Source organism: Salvelinus alpinus, chromosome 30 (genome assembly GCF_045679555.1).
Source record: "Salvelinus alpinus chromosome 30, SLU_Salpinus.1, whole genome shotgun sequence".
NCBI lineage: Eukaryota > Metazoa > Chordata > Actinopteri > Salmoniformes > Salmonidae > Salvelinus > Salvelinus alpinus.
This window is the reverse complement of record NC_092115.1, coordinates 4,123,718-4,147,761: the sequence shown is the minus strand read 5'-3', so window position 1 is coordinate 4,147,761 and position 24,044 is coordinate 4,123,718. Positions and strand designations below refer to the sequence as shown.

Genomic DNA, 24,044 nt, shown 5'->3' with positions numbered 1-24,044 from the left:
CTCACTACAGAAACAGGATATAGACTAGTGTCCTGTCCAGGGGGTGTACTGGTACATCAAGCTGTCTCTCTACAGAAACAGGATATAGACTAGTGTCCTGTCCAGGGGGTGGACTGTACATCAAGCTGTCTCACTACAGAAACAGGATATAGACTAGTGTCCTGCCCAGGGGGTGTCCTGTACATCAAGCTGTCTCACTACAGAAACAGGATATAGACTAGTGTCCTGTCCAGGGGGTGTACTGTCCTGTCCAGGGGGTGGACTGTCCTGTCCAGGGGGTGGACTGTCCTGTCCAGGGGGTGGACTGTCCTGTCCAGGGGGTGTACTGTCCTGTCCAGGGGGTGTACTGTCCTGTCCAGGGGGTGTACTGTACATCAAGCTCTCACGCTACAGAAACAGGATATAGACTAGTGTCCTGTCCAGGGGGTGGACTGTACATCAAGCTGTCTCACTACAGAAACAGGATATAGACTAGTGTCCTGTCCAGGGGGTGTCCTGTACATCAAGCTGTCTCACTACAGAAACAGGATATAGACTAGTGTCCTGTCCAGGGGGTGTACTGTCCTGTCCAGGGGGTGGACTGTCCTGTCCAGGGGGTGGACTGTCCTGTCCAGGGGGTGTACTGTCCTGTCCAGGGGGTGTACTGTCCTGTCCAGGGGGTGGACTGTCCTGTCCAGGGGGTGTACTGTACATCAAGCTGTCTCACTACAGAAACAGGATATAGACTAGTCCTGTCCAGGGGGTGTACTGGTTCCACACGCTATCACACACACGGCACCCACGCTATAACTATAAACACGGCACACTATAAAAAACACACGGCACGCTATAACACACACACGGCACGCTATAACACACACACGGCACGCTATAACACACACACGACACGCTATAACACACACACGGCACGCTATAACACACACACGGCACGCTACAACACACACACGGCACGCTATAACACACACACGGCACGCTACAACACACACACGGCACGCTACAACACACACACGGCACGCTACAACACACACACGGCACGCTATAACACGGCACATTATAACACACACACGGCACGCTACAACACACACACGGCACGCTACAACACACACACGGCACGCTACAACACACACACGGCACGCTACAACACACACACGGCACGCACACACACACGGCACGCTATAAAAAACACACGGCACGCTATAACACACACACGGCACGCTATAACACACACACGGCACGCTATAACACACACACGGCACGCTATAACACACACACGGCACGCTACAACACACACACGGCACGCTACAACACACACACGGCACGCTACAACACACACACGGCACGCTACAACACACACACGGCACGCTACAACACACACACGGCACGCTACAACACACACACGGCACGCTACAACACACACACGGCACGCTACAACACACACACGGCACGCTATAAAACACACACGGCACGCTATAACACACACACGGCACGCTATAACACACACACGGAACGCTATAACACACACGGAACGCTATAACACACACGGAACGCTATAACACACACACGGCACGCTATAACACACACACGGCACGCTATAACACACACACGGCACGCTATAACACACACACGGCACGCTATAACACACACACGGCACGCTATAACACACACACGGCACGCTATAACACACACACGGCACGCTAGAACACACACACGTCACGCTATAACACACACACGTCACGCTATAACACACACACGGAACGCAATAACACACACACGGCACGCTAGAACACACACACGGCACGCTATAACACACACACGGCACGCTATAACACACGGCACGCTATAACACACACACGGCACGCTATAACACACACACGGAACGCTAGAACACACACACGGCACGCTATAAAAAACACACGGCACGCTATAACACACACACGGAACGCTATAACACACACACGGAACGCAATAACACACACACGGCACGCTAGAACACGCACACGGCACGCTATAACACACGGCACGCTATAACACACACACGGAACGCTAGAACACACACACGGCACGCTATAAAAAACACACGGCACGCTATAACACACACACGGCACGCTATAACACACACACGGCACGCTATAACACACGGCACGCTATAACACACACGCGGCACGCTATAACACACGGCACGCTATAACACACGGCACGCTATAACACACACACGGCACGCTATAACACACACACGGCACGCTATAACACACACACGGCACGCTATAACACACACACGGCACGCTATAACACACACACGGCACGCTATAACACACACACGGAACGCTATAACACACACACGGAACGCTATAACACACACGGAACGCTATAACACACACTGAACGCTATAACACACACACGGAACGCTATAACACGGCACACTATAACACACACGGCACGCTATAACACACACACGGCACGCTATAACACACACACGGCACGCTATAACACACACACGGCACGCTATAACACACACACGGCACGCTATAACACACACACGGCACGTTATAACACACACGGCACGCTAGAACACACACACGGAACGCTAGAACACACACACGGCACGCTATAAAAAACACGGCACGCTATAACACACACACGACACGCTATAACACACACACGGCACGCTATAACACACACACGGCACGCTAGAACACACACACGGCACGCTACATCACACACACGGAACGCAATAACACACACACGGCATGCTAGAACACACACACGGCACGCTATAACACACACACGGCACGCTATAACACACGGCACGCTATAACACACACACGGAACGCTATAACACACACACGGCATGCTAGAACACACACACGGCACGCTATAACACACACACGGCACGCTATAACACACGGCACGCTATAACACACACACGGAACGCTATAACACACACACGGAACGCTATAACACACACACACGACACGCTATAACACACACACGACACGCTATAACACACACACGGCACGCTATAACACACACACGGCACGCTAGAACACACACACGGAACGCTAGAACACACACACGGCACGCTATAAAAAACACGGCACGCTATAACACACACACGACACGCTATAACACACACACGGCACGCTATAACACACACACGGCACGCTAGAACACACACACGGCACGCTACATCACACACACGGAACGCAATAACACACACACGGCATGCTAGAACACACACACGGCACGCTATAACACACACACGGCACGCTATAACACGGCACGCTATAACACACACACGGAACGCTATAACACACACACGGAACGCTATAACACACACACACGACACGCTATAACACACACACGACACGCTATAACACACACACGGCACGCTATAACACACACACGGCACGCTATAACACACACACGGAACGCTATAACACACACACGGCACGCTATAACACACACACGGCACGCTATAACACACACACGGCACGCTATAACACACACACGGCACGCTATAACACACACACGGCACGCTATAACACACCCTGCTTCCTTTCCTAATGTGAATGTGACCTAACAAATGGATTCCCTGCTTCCTTTCCTAATGTGGTCTAATGTGACCTAACAAATGGATTCCCTGCTTCCTTTCCTAATGTGGTCTAACAAATGGATTCCCTGCTTCCTTTCCTAATGTGACCTAACAAATGGATTCCCTGCTTCCTTTCCTAATGTGGTCTAATGTGACCTAACAAATGGATTCCCTGCTTCCTTTCCTAATGTGGTCTAATGTGACCTAACAAATAGATTCCCTGCTTCCTTTCCTAATGTGGTCTAACAAATGGATCCCCTGCTTCCTTTCCTAATGTGGTCTAATGTGACCTAACAAATGGATCCCCTGCTTCCTTTCCTAATGTGGTCTAATGTGACCTAACAAATGGATTCCCTGCTTCCTTTCCTAATGTGGTCTAACAAATGGATCCCCTGCTTCCTTTCCTAATGTGGTCTAATGTGACCTAACAAATGGATTCCCTGCTTCCTTTCCTAATGTGGTCTAACAAATGGATCCCCTGCTTCCTTTCCTAATGTGGTCTAATGTGACCTAACAAATGGATTCCCTGCTTCCTTTCCTAATGTGGTCTAATGTGACCTAACAAATGGATTCCCTGCTTCCTTTCCTAATGTGGTCTAACAAATGGATTCCCTGCTTCCTTTCCTAATGTGGTCTAATGTGACCTAACAAATGGATTCCCTGCTTCCTTTCCTAATGTGGTCTAACAAATGGATCCCCTGCTTCCTTTCCTAATGTGGTCTAATGTGACCTAACAAATGGATTCCCTGCTTCCTTTCCTAATGTGACCTAACAAATGGATTCCCTGCTTCCTTTCCTAATGTGACCTAACAAATGGATCCCCTGCTTCCTTTCCTAATGTGGTCTAATGTGACCTAACAAATGGATTCCCTGCTTCCTTTCCTAATGTGGTCTAACAAATGGATTCCCTGCTTCCTTTCCTAATGTGGTCTAATGTGACCTAACAAATGGATTCCCTGCTTCCTTTCCTAATGTGGTCTAACAAATGGATCCCCTGCTTCCTTTCCTAATGTGGTCTAACAAATGGATTCCCTGCTTCCTTTCCTAATGTGGTCTAATGTGACCTAACAAATGGATTCCCTGCTTCCTTTCCTAATGTGGTCTAACAAATGGATCCCCTGCTTCCTTTCCTAATGTGGTCTAATGTGACCTAACAAATGGATTCCCTGCTTCCTTTCCTAATGTGGTCTAATGTGACCTAACAAATGGATCCCCTGCTTCCTTTCCTAATGTGGTCTAACAAATGGATTCCCTGCTTCCTTTCCTAATGTGACCTAACAAATGGATTCCCTGCTTCCTTTCCTAATGTGGTTTAATTAAGCAATAATGCCCGAGGGGGTGTGGTATATGGCCAATATACCACAGCCAAGGACTGTTCAAATGCATGATGCGACGCGGAGTGCCTGAACACAGCCATTAGCCGTGGTATATTGGCCATATACCACAAACCCCCGATGTGCCTTATTGCTATTATAAACTGGTTACCAACATAATTAGAACAGTAAAAAAAAAAAAAAATAGTCATACCCATGGTATACGGTCTGATATACCACGGCTGTCAGCCAATCAGAATTCAGGGCTCGAACCCTCCAGTTTATAATGAGGCCTGACAATGGACTCCCTGCCTCCTTTCCTGGAATCAGTGGTGAGTTTGGCCTGCCACCAAATCTGAACACAGTGCATGAAGTAGGCCTATCAAAGTCATGTGGCTTGAATGTAAATGAAGCCAGACTGATAAGAGTGAAGCACTCATCAAGGTGGTGATCAGGAATACCAGAACACTAGTCATATTCTAGAGCCTAGACATTCTAGAGCCTAGACGTTCTAGAACGTAAACATTCTATAATGTAAATTCTATAAACACCGTTCCAGAACACCTAACTAACTGACACAATGACGACTGATGAATTGTATTTCAACCAGATACTTATGCACTTCCTTCTGACTGGATCGTTAGTCGAGGACAACAGCTGCTGTGCGCTACAACAAACAGATAAAGTGAGCCAGATTAGCCGGGCCGGCACACCTTGGCCTGGCTGTAATGGAACACTCTTTGGAAGGTGTCCACTTTCAAAAGGAACTGAGCGGACACGTCTTAACAACAGTCCTAAGGGCTCAGCCAGCACTCTGGCCTTACTGTGGAGGAACACTGGGGCATGAATGGCACCCTATTCCCTATGTGGTGCACTATTTCAGACCAGGGCTATGGCTGGCTGTGTCTGAAATTGTACCAGATTCCCATTGTAGCGATGGACTCTGGACAAAAGTAGTGCACTTTATAGGGAATAAGGGTGCGGGCCTGGACAAAAGTAGTGCACTAAAAAGGGAAATTGTACTTAAGCTAATTGATTGCACCGAAATTAGCCATTTCAGTTTATAGGATTCTTATAAAATGTATTAACTATAGTTCACAACATCAGATTGGGAACAAACCTAAAATGGTCAAATGACATCACACCAAATGACATCACACCACCCCAACAACCAGTATACAGTATCAGTCCCCACCACCACCCCACCAACCAGTATACAGTATCAGTCCCCACCACCACCCCAACAACCAGTATACAGTATGAGTCCCCACCACCACCCCACCAACCAGAATACAGTATCAGTCCCCACCACCACCCCACCAACCAGTATACAGTATCAGTCCCCACCACCACCCCAACAACCAGTATACAGTATCAGTCCCCACCACCACCCCACCAACCAGTATACAGTATCAGTCCCCACCACCACCCCAACAACCAGTATACAGTATCAGTCCCCACCACCACCCCACCAACCAGTATACAGTATCAGTCCCCACCACCACCCCAACAACCAGTATACAGTATCAGTCCCCACCACCACCTCACCAACCAGTATACAGTATCAGTCCCCACCACCATTTTCTGGGTCTAGCCAGCCTACTTTTCTCTCTACTTTTCTGGGTCTAGCCAGCCTACTTTTCTCTCTACTTTTCTGGGTGTAGCCAGCCTGCTTTTCTGGGTGTAGCCAGCCTACTTTTCTGGGTGTAGCCAGCCTGCTTTTCTGGGTGTAGCCAGCCTGCTTTTCTGGGCGTAGCCAGCCTGCTTTTCTCTCTACTTTTCTGGACGTAGCCAGCCTACTTTTCTGGGTGTAGCCAGCCTGCTTTTCTGGGTGTAGCCAGCCTGCTTTTCTGGGTGTAGCCAGCCTGCTTTTCTGGGCGTAGCCAGCCTGCTTTTCTCTCTACTTTTCTGGGTGTAGCCAGCCTACTTTTCTGGGTGTAGCCAGCCTGCTTTTCTGGGTGTAGCCAGCCTGCTTTTCTGGGTGTAGCCAGCCTGCTTTTCTGGGTGTAGCCAGCCTGCTTTTCTCTCTACTTTTCTGGGCGTAGCCAGCCTGCTTTTCTGGGTGTAGCCAGCCTGCTTTTCTGGGCGTAGCCAGCCTGCTTTTCTCTCTACTTTTCTGGTTGTAGCCAGCCTGCTTTTCTCTCTACTTTTCTGGGCGTAGCCAGCCTGCTTTTCTCTCTACTTTTCTGGGTGTAGCCAGCCTGCTTTTCTCTCTACTTTTCTAGGTGTAGTCAGCCTACTTTTCTGGGTGTAGCCAGCCTGCTTTTCTCTCTACTTTTCCGGGCGTAGCCAGCCTGCTTTTCTCTCTACTTTTCTGGGCGTAGCCAGCCTGCTTTTCTCTCTACTTTTCTGGGCGTAGCCAGTCTGCTTTTCTCTCTACTTTTCTGGGCGTAGCCAGCCTGCTTTTCTCTTTACTTTTCCGGGCGTAGCCAGCCTGCTTTTCTCTCTACTTTTCCGGGCGTAGCCAGCCTGCTTTTCTCTCTACTTTTCCGGGCGTAGCCAGCCTGCTTTTCTCTCTACTTTTCTGGGCGTAGCCAGCCTGCTTTTCTGGGCGTAGCCAGCCTGCTTTTCTCTATACTTTTCTGGGCGTAGCCAGCCTGCTTTTCTCTCTACTTTTCTGGGTGTAGCCAGCCTGCTTTTCTGGGCGTAGCCAGCCTGCTTTTCTCTATACTTTTCTGGGTGTAGCCAGCCTGCTTTTCTGGGCGTAGCCAGCCTGCTTTTCTCTATACTTTTCTGGGCGTAGCCAGCCTGCTTTTCTCTCTACTTTTCTGGGCGTAGCCAGCCTGCTTTTCTCTATACTTTTCTGGGTGTAGCCAGCCTGCTTTTCTGGGTGTAGCCAGCCTGCTTTTCTCTCTACTTTTCTGGGCGTAGCCAGCCTGCTTTTCTCTATACTTTTCTGGGTGTAGCCAGCCTGCTTTTCTGGGTGTAGCCAGCCTGCTTTTCTCTCTACTTTTCTGGGCGTAGCCAGCCTGCTTTTCTCTCTACTTTTCTGGGCGTAGCCAGCCTGCTTTTCTCTATACTTTTCTGGGTGTAGCCAGCCTGCTTTTCTGGGTGTAGCCAGCCTGCTTTTCTCTCTACTTTTCTGGGTCTAGCCAGCCTGCTTTTCTCTATACTTTTCTGGGTGTAGCCAGCCTGCTTTTCTGGGTGTAGCCAGCCTGCTTTTCTGGGTGTAGCCAGCCTGCTTTTCTCTCTACTTTTCTGGGTCTAGCCAGCCTGCTTTTCTCTCTACTTTTCTGGGTGTAGCCAGCCTGCTTTTCTGGGTGTAGCTTGCCTGCTTTTCAGGGTGTAGCCAGCCTGCTTTTCTGGGCGTAGCCAGCCTGCTTTTCTCTCTACTTTTCTGGGCGTAGCCAGCCTACTTTTCTGGGTGTAGCCAGCCTGCTTTTCTGGGTGTAGCCAGCCTGCTTTTCTGGGTGTAGCCAGCCTGCTTTTCTGGGTGTAGCCAGCCTGCTTTTCTCTCTACTTTTCTGGGCGTAGCCAGCCTGCTTTTCTGGGTGTAGCCAGCCTGCTTTTCTGGGCGTAGCCAGCCTGCTTTTCTCTCTACTTTTCTGGGTGTAGCCAGCCTACTTTTCTGGGTGTAGCCAGCCTGCTTTTCTGGGTGTAGCCAGCCTGCTTTTCTGGGTGTAGCCAGCCTGCTTTTCTGGGTGTAGCCAGCCTGCTTTTCTCTCTACTTTTCTGGGCGTAGCCAGCCTGCTTTTCTGGGTGTAGCCAGCCTGCTTTTCTGGGCGTAGCCAGCCTGCTTTTCTCTCTACTTTTCTGGGTGTAGCCAGCCTGCTTTTCTCTCTACTTTTCTGGGCGTAGCCAGCCTGCTTTTCTCTCTACTTTTCTGGGTGTAGCCAGCCTGCTTTTCTCTCTACTTTTCTAGGTGTAGTCAGCCTACTTTTCTGGGTGTAGCCAGCCTGCTTTTCTCTCTACTTTTCTGGGCGTAGCCAGCCTGCTTTTCTCTCTACTTTTCTGGGCGTAGCCAGTCTGCTTTTCTCTCTACTTTTCTGGGCGTAGCCAGCCTGCTTTTCTCTTTACTTTTCCGGGCGTAGCCAGCCTGCTTTTCTCTCTACTTTTCCGGGCGTAGCCAGCCTGCTTTTCTCTCTACTTTTCTGGGCGTAGCCAGCCTGCTTTTCTCTCTACTTTTCTGGGCGTAGCCAGCCTGCTTTTCTGGGCGTAGCCAGCCTGCTTTTCTCTATACTTTTCTGGGCGTAGCCAGCCTGCTTTTCTCTCTACTTTTCTGGGTGTAGCCAGCCTGCTTTTCTGGGCGTAGCCAGCCTGCTTTTCTCTATACTTTTCTGGGTGTAGCCAGCCTGCTTTTCTGGGCGTAGCCAGCCTGCTTTTCTCTATACTTTTCTGGGCGTAGCCAGCCTGCTTTTCTCTCTACTTTTCTGGGCGTAGCCAGCCTGCTTTTCTCTATACTTTTCTGGGTGTAGCCAGCCTGCTTTTCTGGGTGTAGCCAGCCTGCTTTTCTCTCTACTTTTCTGGGCGTAGCCAGCCTGCTTTTCTCTATACTTTTCTGGGTGTAGCCAGCCTGCTTTTCTGGGTGTAGCCAGCCTGCTTTTCTCTCTACTTTTCTGGGCGTAGCCAGCCTGCTTTTCTCTCTACTTTTCTGGGCGTAGCCAGCCTGCTTTTCTCTATACTTTTCTGGGTGTAGCCAGCCTGCTTTTCTGGGTGTAGCCAGCCTGCTTTTCTCTCTACTTTTCTGGGTCTAGCCAGCCTGCTTTTCTCTATACTTTTCTGGGTGTAGCCAGCCTGCTTTTCTGGGTGTAGCCAGCCTGCTTTTCTGGGTGTAGCCAGCCTGCTTTTCTCTCTACTTTTCTGGGTCTAGCCAGCCTGCTTTTCTCTCTACTTTTCTGGGTGTAGCCAGCCTGCTTTTCTGGGTGTAGCCAGCCTGCTTTTCTGGGTGTAGCCAGCCTGCTTTTCTGGGTGTAGCCAGCCTGCTTTTCTGGGTGTAGCCAGCCTGCTTGACATTCAATATAAAACACGACTGCTGTCAACACACAGGTGGATTCCCCTGTGCCCACTTCCTCCCGTTGTGCTATTTACAAACAAACACGTGACTGGGGAACCACTGTCCTGGGGAACTATGATACATTATGAAGCGTAAGAGGTGAAATGAAGAACGCTTCCTCTCCTAACGTACTGCACCAGTTGACTGTAGGTATTTACTTTTTAAAAAGTACAAAATGCTACAATTAACTTTTTTTTTTTTTTATAAAAATGAATTAGTTTCAAATGATAGAAAAACCATCCTGTTGGTTATTTCCAAATAGCCCGGTATACCGTATATACCCCCCACCCCCATCTGAACAGTTACAGTCCAACCCCCCCCATCTGAACAGTTACAGTCCAACCCCCCCCCCCATCTGAACAGTTACAGTCCAACCCCCCCCATCTGAACAGTTACAGTCTAACCCCCCCCCCCCCTCTGAACAGTTACAGTCCAACCCCCCCCATCTGAACAGTTACAGTCTAACCCCCCCCCCCCCTCTGAACAGTTACAGTCCAACCCCCCCCCCCCCCCATCTGAACAGTTACAGTCCAACCCCCCCCCCCCCCCCATCTGAACAGTTACAGTCCAACCCCCCCCCCCATCTGAACAGTTACAGTCCACCCCCCCAAATCTGAACAGTAAGTCCAACCCCCCCCCCCCCCCCCTCTGAACAGTTACAGTCCAACCCCCCCCCATCTGAACAGTTACAGTCCAATCCCCCCCCCCCATCTGAACAGTTACAGTCCAACCCCCCCCCCCCCCATCTGAACAGTTACAGTCCACCCCCCCCATCTGAATAGTTACAGTCCAACCCCCCCCCCCCCCATCTGAACAGTTACAGTCCAACCCCCCCCCCATCTGAACAGTTACAGTCCAACCCCCCCACGTCTGAACAGTTACACCCCCCCCCACCCATCTGAACAGTTACAGTCCAACCCCCCCCCCCCATCTGAACAGTTACAGTCCAAACCCCCCACCCATCTGAACAGTTACAGTCCAACCCCCCCCCCCCCCCCCATCTGAACAGTTACAGTCCAACCCCCCCCCCCCCCCATCTGAACAGTTACAGTCCAACCCCCCCCCCCCCCCCCCATCTGAACAGTTACAGTCCAACCCCCCCCCCCATCTGAACAGTTACAGTCCACCCCCCCAAATCTGAACAGTAAGTCCAACCCCCCCCCCCCCCCCCTCTGAACAGTTACAGTCCAACCCCCCCCCATCTGAACAGTTACAGTCCAATCCCCCCCCCCATCTGAACAGTTACAGTCCAACCCCCCCCCCCCCATCTGAACAGTTACAGTCCACCCCCCCCATCTGAATAGTTACAGTCCAACCCCCCCCCCCCCCCCCATCTGAACAGTTACAGTCCAACCCCCCCCCCATCTGAACAGTTACAGTCCAACCCCCCCACGTCTGAACAGTTACACCCCCCCCCACCCATCTGAACAGTTACAGTCCAACCCCCCCCCCCATCTGAACAGTTACAGTCCAAACCCCCCACCCATCTGAACAGTTACAGTCCAACCCCCCCCCCCCCCCCCATCTGAACAGTTACAGTCCAAACCCCCCACCCATCTGAACAGTTACAGTCCAACCCCCCCCCCCCCCCCATCTGAACAGTTACAGTCCAACCCCCCCCCCCCCATCTGAACAGTTACAGTCCAACCCCCCCCCCCCCACCATCTGAACAGTTACAGTCCAACCCCCCTCCCCATCTGAACAGTTACAGTCCAACCCCCCCCCCCCTCTGAACAGTTACAGTCCAACCCCCCCCCCCTCTGAACAGTTACAGTCCAACCCCCCCACCCATCTGAACAGTTAGTCCAACCCCCCCCCCCCCCCTCTGAATAGTTACAGTCCAACCCCCCCCCCATCTGAACAGTTAGTCCAACCCCCCCCCATCTGAACAGTTACAGTCCAACCCCCCCCCCCCCCATCTGAACAGTTACAGTCCAACCCCCCCCCCCCCCCATCTGAACAGTTACAGTCCAACCCCCCCCCCCCCACCATCTGAACAGTTACAGTCCAACCCCCCTCCCCATCTGAACAGTTACAGTCCAACCCCCCCCCCCCTCTGAACAGTTACAGTCCAACCCCCCCCCCCTCTGAACAGTTACAGTCCAACCCCCCCACCCATCTGAACAGTTAGTCCAACCCCCCCCCCCCCCCTCTGAATAGTTACAGTCCAACCCCCCCCCCATCTGAACAGTTAGTCCAACCCCCCCCATCTGAACAGTTACAGTCCAACCCCCCCCCATCTGAACAGTTACAGTCCAACCCCCCCCCCCCATCTGAACAGTTACAGTCCAAACTCCCCCCCCCCCATCTGAACAGTTACAGTCCAACCCCCCCCCATCTGAACAGTTACAGTCCAACCCCCCCCCCCCATCTGAACAGTTACAGTCCAGCCCCCCCCCCATCTGAACAGTTACAGTCCAACCCCCCCCCCATCTGAACAGTTACAGTCCACCCCCCCCCCCATCTGAATAGTTACAGTCCAACCCCCCCCCCCCCCCATCTGAACAGTTACACCCCCCCCCCACCCATCTGAACAGTTACAGTCCAACCCCCCCCCCATCTGAACAGTTACAGTCCAACCCCCCCCCAATCTGAACAGTTAGTCCAATCCCCCCCCCCCATCTGAACAGTTAGTCCAACCCCCCCCCCCATCTGAACAGTTACAGTCCAACCCCCCCCCCATCTGGACAGTTACAGTCCAACCCCCCCCCCCACCCATCTGAACAGTTACAGTCCAACCCCCCCCCCATCTGAACAGTTACAGTCCAACCCCCCCCCCATCTGAATAGTTACAGTCCAACCCCCCCCCCCCCCCATCTGAACAGTTACACCCCCCCCCACCCATCTGAACAGTTAGTCCAACCCCCCCCCCCATCTGAACAGTTACAGTCCAACCCCCCCCCCATCTGAACAGTTACAGTCCAACCCCCCCCCCCCCATCTGAACAGTTAGTCCAGCCCCCCCCCCCCATCTGAACAGTTACAGTCCAACCCCCCCCCATCTGAACAGTTACAGTCCACCCCCCCCCATCTGAATAGTTAGTCCAACCCCCCCCCACCCATCTGAACAGTTACAGTCCAACCCCCCCCCCATCTGAACAGTTACAGTCCACCCCCCCCCCCATCTGAATAGTTACAGTCCAACCCCCCCCCCCCCCCCATCTGAACAGTTACACCCCCCCCCACCCATCTGAACAGTTACAGTCCAACCCCCCCCCCCATCTGAATAGTTACAGTCCAAACCCCCCCCCATCTGAACAGTTACAGTCCAACCCCCCCCCCCCCCATCTGAACAGTTACAGTCCAACCCCCCCCCCCATCTGAACAGTTACAGTCCAGCCCCCCCCCCCCCATCTGAACAGTTACAGTCCAACCCCCCCCCCCACCCCCCATCTGAACAGTTACAGTCCAACCCCCCCCCCCCCCATCTGAACAGTTACAGTCCAACCCCCCCCCCATCTGAACAGTTAGTCCAGCCCCCCCCCCCCATCTGAACAGTTACAGTCCAACCCCCCCCCATCTGAACAGTTACAGTCCACCCCCCCCCATCTCAATAGTTAGTCCAACCGCCCCCCCACCCATCTGAACAGTTACAGTCCAACCCCCCCCCCATCTGAACAGTTACAGTCCACCCCCCCCCCATCTGAATAGTTACAGTCCAACCCCCCCCCCATCTGAACAGTTACAGCCCCCCCCACCCATCTGAACAGTTACAGTCCAACCCCCCCCCCCATCTGAATAGTTACAGTCCAAACCCCCCCCCATCTGAACAGTTACAGTCCAACCCCCCCCTCCCCCATCTGAACAGTTACAGTCCAACCCCCCCCCCATCTGAACAGTTACAGTCCAACCCCCCCCCCCCCATCTGAACAGTTACAGTCCAACCCCCCCCCCCATCTGAACAGTTACAGTCCAGCCCCCCCCCCCCCCCATCTGAACAGTTACAGTCCAACCCCCCCCCCACCCCCCATCTGAACAGTTACAGTCCACCCCCCCCCCCCCCATCTGAACAGTTACAGTCCAACCCCCCCCCCCATCTGAACAGTTACAGTCCAACCCCCCCCCCCCCCCCCCCATCTGAACAGTTACAGTCCAACCCCCCCCCCCCCCTCTGAATAGTTACAGTCCAACCCCCCCCCCCATCTGAACAGTTACAGTCCAACCCCACCCCCCATCTGAACAGTTACAGTCCAACCCCCCCCACCCATCTGAACAGTTACAGTCCAACCCCCCCCCCCCATCTGAACAGTTACAGTCCAACCCCCCCACCCATCTGAACAGTTACAGTCCAACCCCCCCCCCATCTGAACAGTTACAGTCCAACCCCCCCCCCATCTGAACAGTTACAGTCCAACCCCCCCCCCCCCCTCTGAATAGTTACATTCCAACCCCCCCCCATCTGAACAGTTACAGTCCACCCCCCCATCTGAACAGTTACAGTCCACCCCCCACCCCCCCCCCCATCTGAACAGTTACAGTCCAACCCCCCCCCCCCCTGAATAGTTACAGTCCAACCCCCCCCCCCCTCTGAACAGTTACAGTCCAACCCCCCCCCCCCCCCCTCTGAACAGTTACAGTCCAACCCCCCCCCCTCTGAACAGTTACAGTCCAACCCCCCCCCAACTGAACAGTTACAGTCCAACCCCCCCCCCCCTCTGAACAGTTACAGTCCAACCCCCCCCCCCAACTGAACAGTTACAGTCCAACCCCCCACCCATCTGAACAGTTACAGTCCAACCCCCCCCCCATCTGAACAGTTACAGTCCAACCCCCCCCCCAACTGAACAGTTACAGTCCAACCCCCCACCCATCTGAAGTTACAGTCCAACCCCCCCCCATCTGAACAGTTACAGTCCACCCCCCCCCCATCTGAACAGTTACAGTCCAACCCCCCCCCCCATCTGAACAGTTACAGTCCACCCCCCCCCCCATCTGAATAGTTACAGTCCAACCCCCCCCCCCCCATCTGAATAGTTACAGTCCAACCCCCCCCCCCCCCATCTGAACAGTTACAGTCCAACCCCCCCCCCATCTGAACAGTTACAGTCCACCCCCCCCATCTGAACAGTTACAGTCCACCCCCCCCCCCCATCTGAACAGTTACAGTCCAACCCCCCCCCCCCCATCTGAACAGTTACAGTCCATCCCCCCCCCATCTGAATAGTTACAGTCCAACCCCCCCCCCCCCCCCATCTGAACAGTTACAGTCCACCCCCCCCCCCATCTGAATAGTTACAGTCCAACCCCCCCCCCCCCCCATCTGAACAGTTACAGTCCACCCCCCCCATCTGAATAGTTACAGTCCAACCCCCCCCCCCCCCCCTCTGAATAGTTACAGTCCAACCCCCCCCCCATCTGAACAGTTACAGTCCAACCCCCCCCCCCCCCCCCATCTGAACAGTTACAGTCCACCCCCCCCCCCATCTGAATAGTTACAGTCCACCCCCCCCCATCTGAATAGTTACAGTCCAACCCCCCCCCCCTCTGAATAGTTACAGTCCAACCCCCCCCCCATCTGAACAGTTACAGTCCAACCCCCCCCCCCCATCTGAACAGTTACAGTCCAACCCCCCCCCCATCTGAATAGTTACAGTCCAACCCCCCCCCCCCACCCATCTGAACAGTTACAGTCCACCCCCCCCCTGAACAGTTACAGTCCAACCCCCCCCCCCCCCCCCTCTGAACAGTTACAGTCCAACCCCCCCCCCCCCCCCATCTGAACAGTTACAGTCCACCCCCCCCCCCATCTGAACAGTTACAGTCCACCCCCCCCCCCATCTGAATAGTTACAGTCCACCCCCCCCCATCTGAATAGTTACAGTCCAACCCCCCCCCCCTCTGAATAGTTACAGTCCAACCCCCCCCCCATCTGAACAGTTACAGTCCAACCCCCCCCCCCCATCTGAACAGTTACAGTCCAACCCCCCCCCCATCTGAATAGTTACAGTCCAACCCCCCCCCCCCACCCATCTGAACAGTTACAGTCCACCCCCCCCCCCCCCCCCATCTGAACAGTTACAGTCCACCCCCCCCCCCCTGAACAGTTACAGTCCAACCCCCCCCCCCCCCCCTCTGAACAGTTACAGTCCACCCCCCCCCCCCCTGAACAGTTACAGTCCAACCCCCCCCCCCCCCCCCTCTGAACAGTTACAGTCCAACCCCCCCCCCCCTCTGAACAGTTACAGTCCACCCCCCCCCCCCCCCCGAACAGTTACAGTCCAACCCCCCCCCCTCCCCCTCTGAACAGTTACAGTCCAACCCCCCACCCATCTGAACAGTTACAGTCCAACCCCCCCATCTGAACAGTTACAGTCCAACCCCCCCATCTGAACAGCTACAGTCCAACCCCCCCCATCTGAACAGTAACAGTCCAAACCCCCCCATCTGAACAGTTGAGCCGTTTCAGAGAGAGAGAAAGAGGAAGAAGGTGGACAACCAGTGATCTATAGCGACCTGGTGAAGCCATCTTTCCCACACCACTGACACCGGGTAATAAAGACTAGGGTGATATACTGTATGGACCTGTATATGTATAAAGACTAGGGTAATGTACTGTATGGACCTGTATATGTATAAAGACTAGGGTAATGTGGATGGTTGGCCACTATGTATAAAGACTAGGGTAGTGTGAATGGTTGGCCACTATGTATAAAGACTAGGGTAGTGTGGATGGTTGGTTGGCCACTATGTATAAAGACTAGGGTAGTGTGAATGGTTGGCCACTATGTATAAAGACTAGGGTAGTGTGGATGGTTGGCCACTATGTATAAAGACTAGGGTAGTGTGAATGGTTGGCCACTATGTATAAAGACTAGGGTAGTGTTGATGGTTGGCCACTATGTATAAAGACTAGGGTAGTGTGAATGGTTGGCCACTATGTATAAAGACTAGGGTAATGTGGATGGTTGGCCACTATGTATAAAGACTAGGGTAGTGTGAATGGTTGGCCACTATGTATAAAGACTAGGGTAGTGTGAATGGTTGGCCACTATGTATAAAGACTATGGTAGTGTGGATGGTTGGTTGGCCACTATGTATAAAGACTAGGGTAGTGTGAATGGTTGGCCACTATGTATAAAGACTAGGGTAGTGTGGATGGTTGGCCACTATGTATAAAGACTAGGGTAGTGTGGATGGTTGGTTGGCCACTATGTATAAAGACTAGGGTAGTGTGAATGGTTGGCCACTATGTATAAAGACTAGGGTAGTGTGGTTGGTTGGCCACTATGTATAAAGACTAGGGTAGTGTGGATGGTTGGCCACTATGTATAAAGACTAGGGTAGTGTGGATGGTTGGCCACTATGTATAAAGACTAGGGTAGTGTGGTTGGTTGGCCACTATGTATAAAGACTAGGGTAGTGTGGATGGTTGGCCACTATGTATAAAGACTAGGGTAGTGTGAATGGTTGGTTGGCCACTATGTATAAAGACTAGGGTAGTGTGGATGGTTGGCCACTATGTATAAAGACTAGGGTAGTGTGAATGGTTGGTTGGCCACTATGTATAAAGACTAGGGTAGTGTGGTTGGTTGGCCACTATGTATAAAGACTAGGGTAGTGTGGTTGGTTGGCCACTATGTATAAAGACTAGGGTAGTGTGAATGGTTGGCCACTATGTATAAAGACTAGGGTAGTGTGGATGGTTGGTTGGCCACTATGTATAAAGACTAGGGTAGTGTGGATGGTTGGCCACTATGTATAAAGACTAGGGTAGTGTGGATGGTTGGCCACTATGTATAAAGACTAGGGTAGTGTGGTTGGTTGGCCACTATGTATAAAGACTAGGGTAGTGTGGATGGTTGGCCACTATGTATAAAGACTAGGGTAGTGTGAATGGTTGGTTGGCCACTATGTATAAAGACTAGGGTAGTGTGGATGGTTGGCCACTATGTATAAAGACTAGGGTAGTGTGGATGGTTGGCCACTATGTATAAAGACTAGGGTAGTGTGAATGGTTGGTTGGCCACTATGTATAAAGACTAGGGTAGTGTGGATGGTTGGCCACTATGTATAAAGACTAGGGTAGTGTGGTTGGTTGGCCACTATGTATAAAGACTAGGGTAGTGTGAATGGTTGGCCACTATGTATAAAGACTAGGGTAGTGTGGATGGTTGGTTGGCCACTATGTATAAAGACTAGGGTAGTGTGGATGGTTGGCCACTATGTATAAAGACTAGGGTAGTGTGGTTGGTTGGCCACTATGTATAAAGACTAGGGTAGTGTGGTTGGTTGGCCACTATGTATAAAGACTAGGGTAGTGTGGTTGGTTGGCCACTATGTATAAAGACTAGGGTAGTGTGAATGGTTGGCCACTATGTATAAAGACTAGGGTAGTGTGGATGGTTGGTTGGCCACTATGTATAAAGACTAGGGTAGTGTGGATGGTTGGCCACTATGTATAAAGACTAGGGTAGTGTGGTTGGTTGGCCACTATGTATAAAGACTAGGGTAGTGTGAATGGTTGGCCACTATATATAAAGACTAGGGTAGTGTGGATGGTTGGTTGGCCACTATGTATAAAGACTAGGGTAGTGTGAATGGTTGGCCACTATGTATAAAGACTAGGGTAGTGTGGATGGTTGGCCACTATGTATAAAGACTAGGGTAGTGTGAATGGTTGGCCACTATGTATAAAGACTAGGGTAGTGTGGATGGTTGAGAGAAACCAAAAGAAAGGAATTGTTTGAATGAGGCAATAGAAACCCCTATAGAGATTTTAACCACTTGTCAGCAAACTGTTTAGATATTCTTTGAAAGAATCCCACTATTCTATGATCTGATGAAGCCAATTTTCCCACAGCACTGACACACTGGGTAACACATGGACATAGAGAAGGCCACACTGTGTAAAGGCCATGGGTGGTGCAGACATGGAGATAGAATCTATAGAAAAGGCTTGTGTAATCCTGGCAATTTGACTGGTAAACTCAGAGTAGATTTACAATGACTGCCAGTCCAACCATTATGCCATTATTGACTTGAATGGGGAGGCCCATTCTATAGATGTATATATATATATATATATATATGGGTGCAGATGGCTAAGACTAGAGGAAGGAATAATTATAACTTCATGTGAATAAAAGCCCATTTTTTAAAAACGTGTTCATCTTCTATATTTAAAGTGTTGGGCTTTAGCCACTGGTTAGCCTACTGCGTGTGTGTGTGTGTGTGTGTGTGCGTGCGTGCGTGCGTGTGTGTTATTAAACTAAGATGCGTCACAATAACAACCCGATCATCATTAGTGTAACTGTAACTGCAATCAAATATGATGTGGCGTTCATGTGCTAGTCAAAACTAAGACATTTCCGACTTGCCAAATGATTGAACGCAGCACGTGTATAACACTACAACCAATTAGAAAATCGAACATTTTAGAGTTTCCTAGTTCCAACTAGAACGTGAACGCGGCGTGAAAGATATAGACAGGACAAGGGTAAAACTGGGCAGACGTAGAGTAGGCTATGATATTCAACGTCCATCTTCAGCTCAGTCAAATGACGACTGCCGGGGATACCATTTAACGTGTGAAACGGGAGTGATATAAGCACACGCAGCACTGACCGCTCTAGCGACCTGAAATGCGGCCGTTCACGACAAAATGGAGATGGTTAAATAATGTACAAATAAATGTGCCAACCTACCCAGTAATAGCAGCCGATGAGTCTGTTTGTATTCCCGTTTGAGCTCCTTTAGCGCCCTGTCAATGTTCTTGCTGATTTTCTTCGCCTCCCTCTCGGCCTCCTTCTCCTCCACTAGCAGTTTGTCCCAGTTTTTCTGTTTTTGGGTGCTGGTTGTTTTCTGCAGCAGCTGTAATCGTCGACTACGGTCCTTGCCCGTTCCCTTGCCTACTCCGCCTCCACCCCCGTTCTGTATGAGCACTACATCGGTGCCCGTGTTGTCTCTACCGCGGGGTTCCCTGGGCGGGAGCTTGACTGGGTCCCCATGGCGTACTTGGCTGCTACCGTCTCGGAGCGACGGGGTATCGCCATAACCCCCTGTGTCCTCTTGACGAGCTCCCCCGGCTCGGCAAGGTACAGCTGGGTCTGGCGGCTGATCCGAGTCCGAGGTAGCGTTCGAAATAGACCCGCTCAAGTCCCCGAAGAGCCGGGGACGCAAACTGTAGCACAGCCCCATGTTGGTGTGGCCAATATTTTTCCTCTGCAAATGTGGTATTTCATCAATTTAAATATACAAAAATCCACCTTCACGTACCAGGTCTAGCACGAGATCGTTACATTGGAGCTCCAGTGGTGTGATTAAATTCACATTTTGATCCGAAAAGGTGAATGAATTATGCTCCAACATTTGCTATATGTCATTTTACATTTTTCACCAGTCAGCCTACGCTTCGTAGTTAGTGGATCACCTGATACCATACTGGACACTGCGGGTCCACCTTACCGTAAGTAAACCAAAAGCATAAGCAGGCAGGAAAAAGTCAGCCATCCACTGTGCAATTGCACCAAATTTACTGGGCGCTTTTTAGGGGGAAGACACAGGACGTCATATTTACTACAGTAAGGCCATTTCGAGAAAGAATGCTGGTCATGGATTTAATTTCACACATATAAAAGACCACACTAGTGTCTGCATGCCCAGGTGTTATCAAATCAAATGTTATTGGTCACATACACATGGTTAGCAGATGTTATCGCGACTGTAGCGAAATGATTGCGCTTCTAACCTCAGTAACAACCAAAAAAAAACGTCCTCTCACTGTGAACTGCGTTTATTTTCAGCAAACTTAACATGTGTAAATATTTGTATGAACATAACAAGATTCAACAACTGAGACATAAACTGAACAAGTTCCACAGACATGTGACTAACATAAATTGAATAATGTGTCCCTGAACAAAGGGGGGGGGTCAAAATCAAAAGTAACAGTCAGTATCTGGTGTGGCCACCAGCTGCATTAAGTACTGCAGTGCATCTCCTCCTCATGGACTGCACCAGATTTGCCAGTTCTTGCTGTGAGATGTTACCCCACTCTTCCACCAAGGCACCTGCAAGTTCCCGGGCATTTCTTGGGCGAATGGCCCAATTCCTCACTCTCCAATCCAACGGGTCCCAGATGTGTTCAATGGGATTGAGATCTGGGCTCTTCGCTGGCCATGGCAAAACACAGACATTCCCCGCTTGCAGAAAATCACGCACAGAACTAGCAGTATGGCTAGTGGCATTGTCATGCTGGAGGGTCATGTCAGGATGAGCCTGCAGGAAGGGTACCACATGAGGGAGGAGGATGTCTTCCCTGTAACGCACAGTGTTGAGATTGCCTGCAATGACAACAAGCTCAGTCCGATGACGCTGTGACACACCGCCCCAGACCATGACGAACCCTCCACCTCCAGATGGATCCCGCTCCAGAGTACAGGCCTCGGTGTAACACTCATACCTTCGACGATAAACGCGAATCCGACCATCACCCCTGGTGAGACAAAAACGCGACTCGTCAGTGAAGAGCACTTTTTGCCAGTCCTGTCTGGTCCAGCGATGGTGGGTTTGTGCCCATAGGTGACGTTGTTGCTGGTGATGTCTGGTGAGGACCTGCCTTACAACAGGCCTACAAGCCCTCAGTCCAGCCTCTCTCAGCCTATTGCGGACAGTCTGAGCACTGATGGAGGGATTGTGCGTTCTTGGTGTAACTCGGGCAGTTGTTGTTGCCATCCTGTACCTGTCCCGCAGGTGTGATGTTCGGATGTACAGATCCTGTGCAGGTGTTGTTACACATGGTCTGCCACTGCGAGGACGATCAGCTGTCCGTCCTGTCTCCCTGTAGCTCTGTCTTAGGCGTCTCACAGTACGGACATTGCAATTTATTGCCCTGGCCACATCTGCAGTCCTCATGCCTCCTTGCAGCATGCCTAAGGCACATTCACGCAGATGAGCAGGGACCCTGTGCATCTTTCTTTTGGTGTTTTTCACTCAGTAGAAAGGCCTCTTTAGTGTCCTAAGTTTTCATAACTGTGACCTTAATTGCCTACCGTCTGTAAGCTGTTAGTGTCTTAACGACCGTTCCACAGGTGCATGTTCATTAATTGTTTATGGTTCATTGAACAAGCATGGGAAACAGTGTTTAAACCCTTTACAATGAAGATCTGTGAAGTTATTTGGATTTTTACAAATTATCTTTGAAAGACAGGGTCCTGAAAAAGGGACATTACTTAGATTTGTGTGTATTATGTATTTGTTGTGGAATTGTTAGATATTACTTTTTAGATATTGCTGCACAGTCAGAACTAAACTCATTAAAAAAAAAAGGAATGGATAAGAATATATAAATATAATTATATGGATGAGCAATGACAGAGTGGTATAGGCTAAGATGCAATAGATGGTATAGAATACAGTATATACATATGAGATGAGTAATGCAAGATATGTAAACATTAAAGTGGCATTATTAAAGTGACTAGTGTTCCATTTATTAAAGTGGCCAATGATTTCAAGTCTGTATGTAGGCAGCAGTCTCTCTGTGTTAGTGATGACTGTTTAACAGTCTGATGGCCTTGAGATAGAAGCTGTTTTTCAGTCTTCTGGATGGTAGTGGGGTGAACAGGCAGTGGCTCGGGTGGTTGTTGTCCTTGATGATCTTTATGGCCTTCCTGTGACATCAGGTGGTGTAGGTGTCCTGGAGGGCAGGTAGTTTGCCCCTGGTGATGCGTTGTGCAGACCTCACTACCCTCTGGAGAGCCTTACGGTTGTGGGCGGAGCAGTTGCCGTACCAGGTGGTGATACTCTCAATTGTGCATCTGTAAAAGTTTGTGAGGGTTTTAGGTGACAAGCCAAATTTCTTCATCCTGAGGTCGAAGAGGCGCTGTTGCACCTTCTTCACCACACTGTCTGTGTGGGTGGACCATTTTTTCTGCATGCCAGTAGTTATTCTGGATTCCCGTTGTTGTGATGCTGTCTATAGTTATAGGCCTAGGCATTGTGAAAGGCATGTTGTTGCTGATGGTCTTGTGTGTCTGTTATGTCACCCTGTAGCCTTCTACTGTATAGTATATACTATCCCACGGCTGCCACCAGTGTAGCAGTTGGGGGAAAATCTACTTGGCCCGGGTGGTACTTAAACTAGCGACCTGGTGGTTACAGTCACGTGTGTAGCCTATCACCTGTGGAAAACAGACAGGAACACGTCGCACACTGCTGCTCATGCTCCCAGGTGATATTTATTTATAACAACGTTTCGACCCATAGGTCTTCATCAGGGATCCATATCCCAGGTGTGGGGGGGAAGGTCCTATATATAGGGGCAGTACTCAGTGACATCACTTCCTAAAACAGCAGGTAAAAAAAGAAAGAAATTGTATCAGTTCCACAATATTACCATTAAATGTATCAAAAAATATATGATCATACACAGGGAATGTGATCAATATTTACAGTAATATACATACACATACAATATTAAATTAGGATTTTTTAAAAACAACACAGTTTAGACATATTGAAACTATGAAAAACGGTTTCAAGTCAAACTCCACGTTAAGGCCAAGAGGAGACAGTGTGTTGAGCCTGTGGATCCAGAAAGATTCCCTTTGAATACGTTTCCTCTCAATGTCCCCTCCCCTGCATGACATCTTGACCATTTCTATTCCAATGTATCTCAGAGAACTAATAGGATGTCCAGCTTGTACAAAATGAGCAGCAACCAGATTATTTGTCTCACCTGTCCGTATATTGCTGCGGTTCTCACTGATCCGTGTCTTAAGGCTCCTACGGGTTTTCCCCATGTAAGACAGACCACAAGGACATTTCAACTTGTAAATAACACTGGTGGACATGCAGGTAATCAGGCCTTTGATCTTAAATCTTTGTCCGGTGCGGGGGTGGGGGGGGGGGTGGGTAAATTAGTTGCATTTGTACGTGAGGACATTGGCCACATTTGTAGTTACCTTCCGGAACCTTGTCCAATAAAGTGTCCCTTTTCTCTGGTGGGCCATCAGATTTAACCACAATATCGCTCACGTTTTGGGGGACTTTTAAAAAAACATACGTGGGGGATATTTAAAAATGGGTTTCAATTGTGGGTCAGTATCAATAATATACCAGAGCTTCCTGATAATGTCCTTAAATGCCTTCCCCAATGGTGAGTATTGGGTGAAGCATGATGGGACATGTTCTGCACAGGCTTCCAA

General features: G+C 50.6%; 1 protein-coding gene across 2 annotated transcripts in view; it reads right to left on the bottom strand.

Moving 5' to 3' along the window:
• LOC139560089 (guanine nucleotide-binding protein G(olf) subunit alpha) overlaps positions 1–20,271 on the bottom strand; it is a 144,637-nt gene extending 124,366 nt beyond the window's left edge. For both annotated transcript variants that reach the window (XR_011671864.1, XM_071376591.1), the window contains exon 1: positions 19,542–20,271. Coding sequence is in view for 1 of the 2 variants with exons in the window: in XM_071376591.1 (XP_071232692.1) it covers positions 19,542–20,034 (493 nt within the window). In the remaining variant the exon portion in view is untranslated. The remainder of the gene's footprint in view (positions 1–19,541) is intronic.
• Between the last annotated feature and the right edge of the window lie 3,773 nt (positions 20,272–24,044).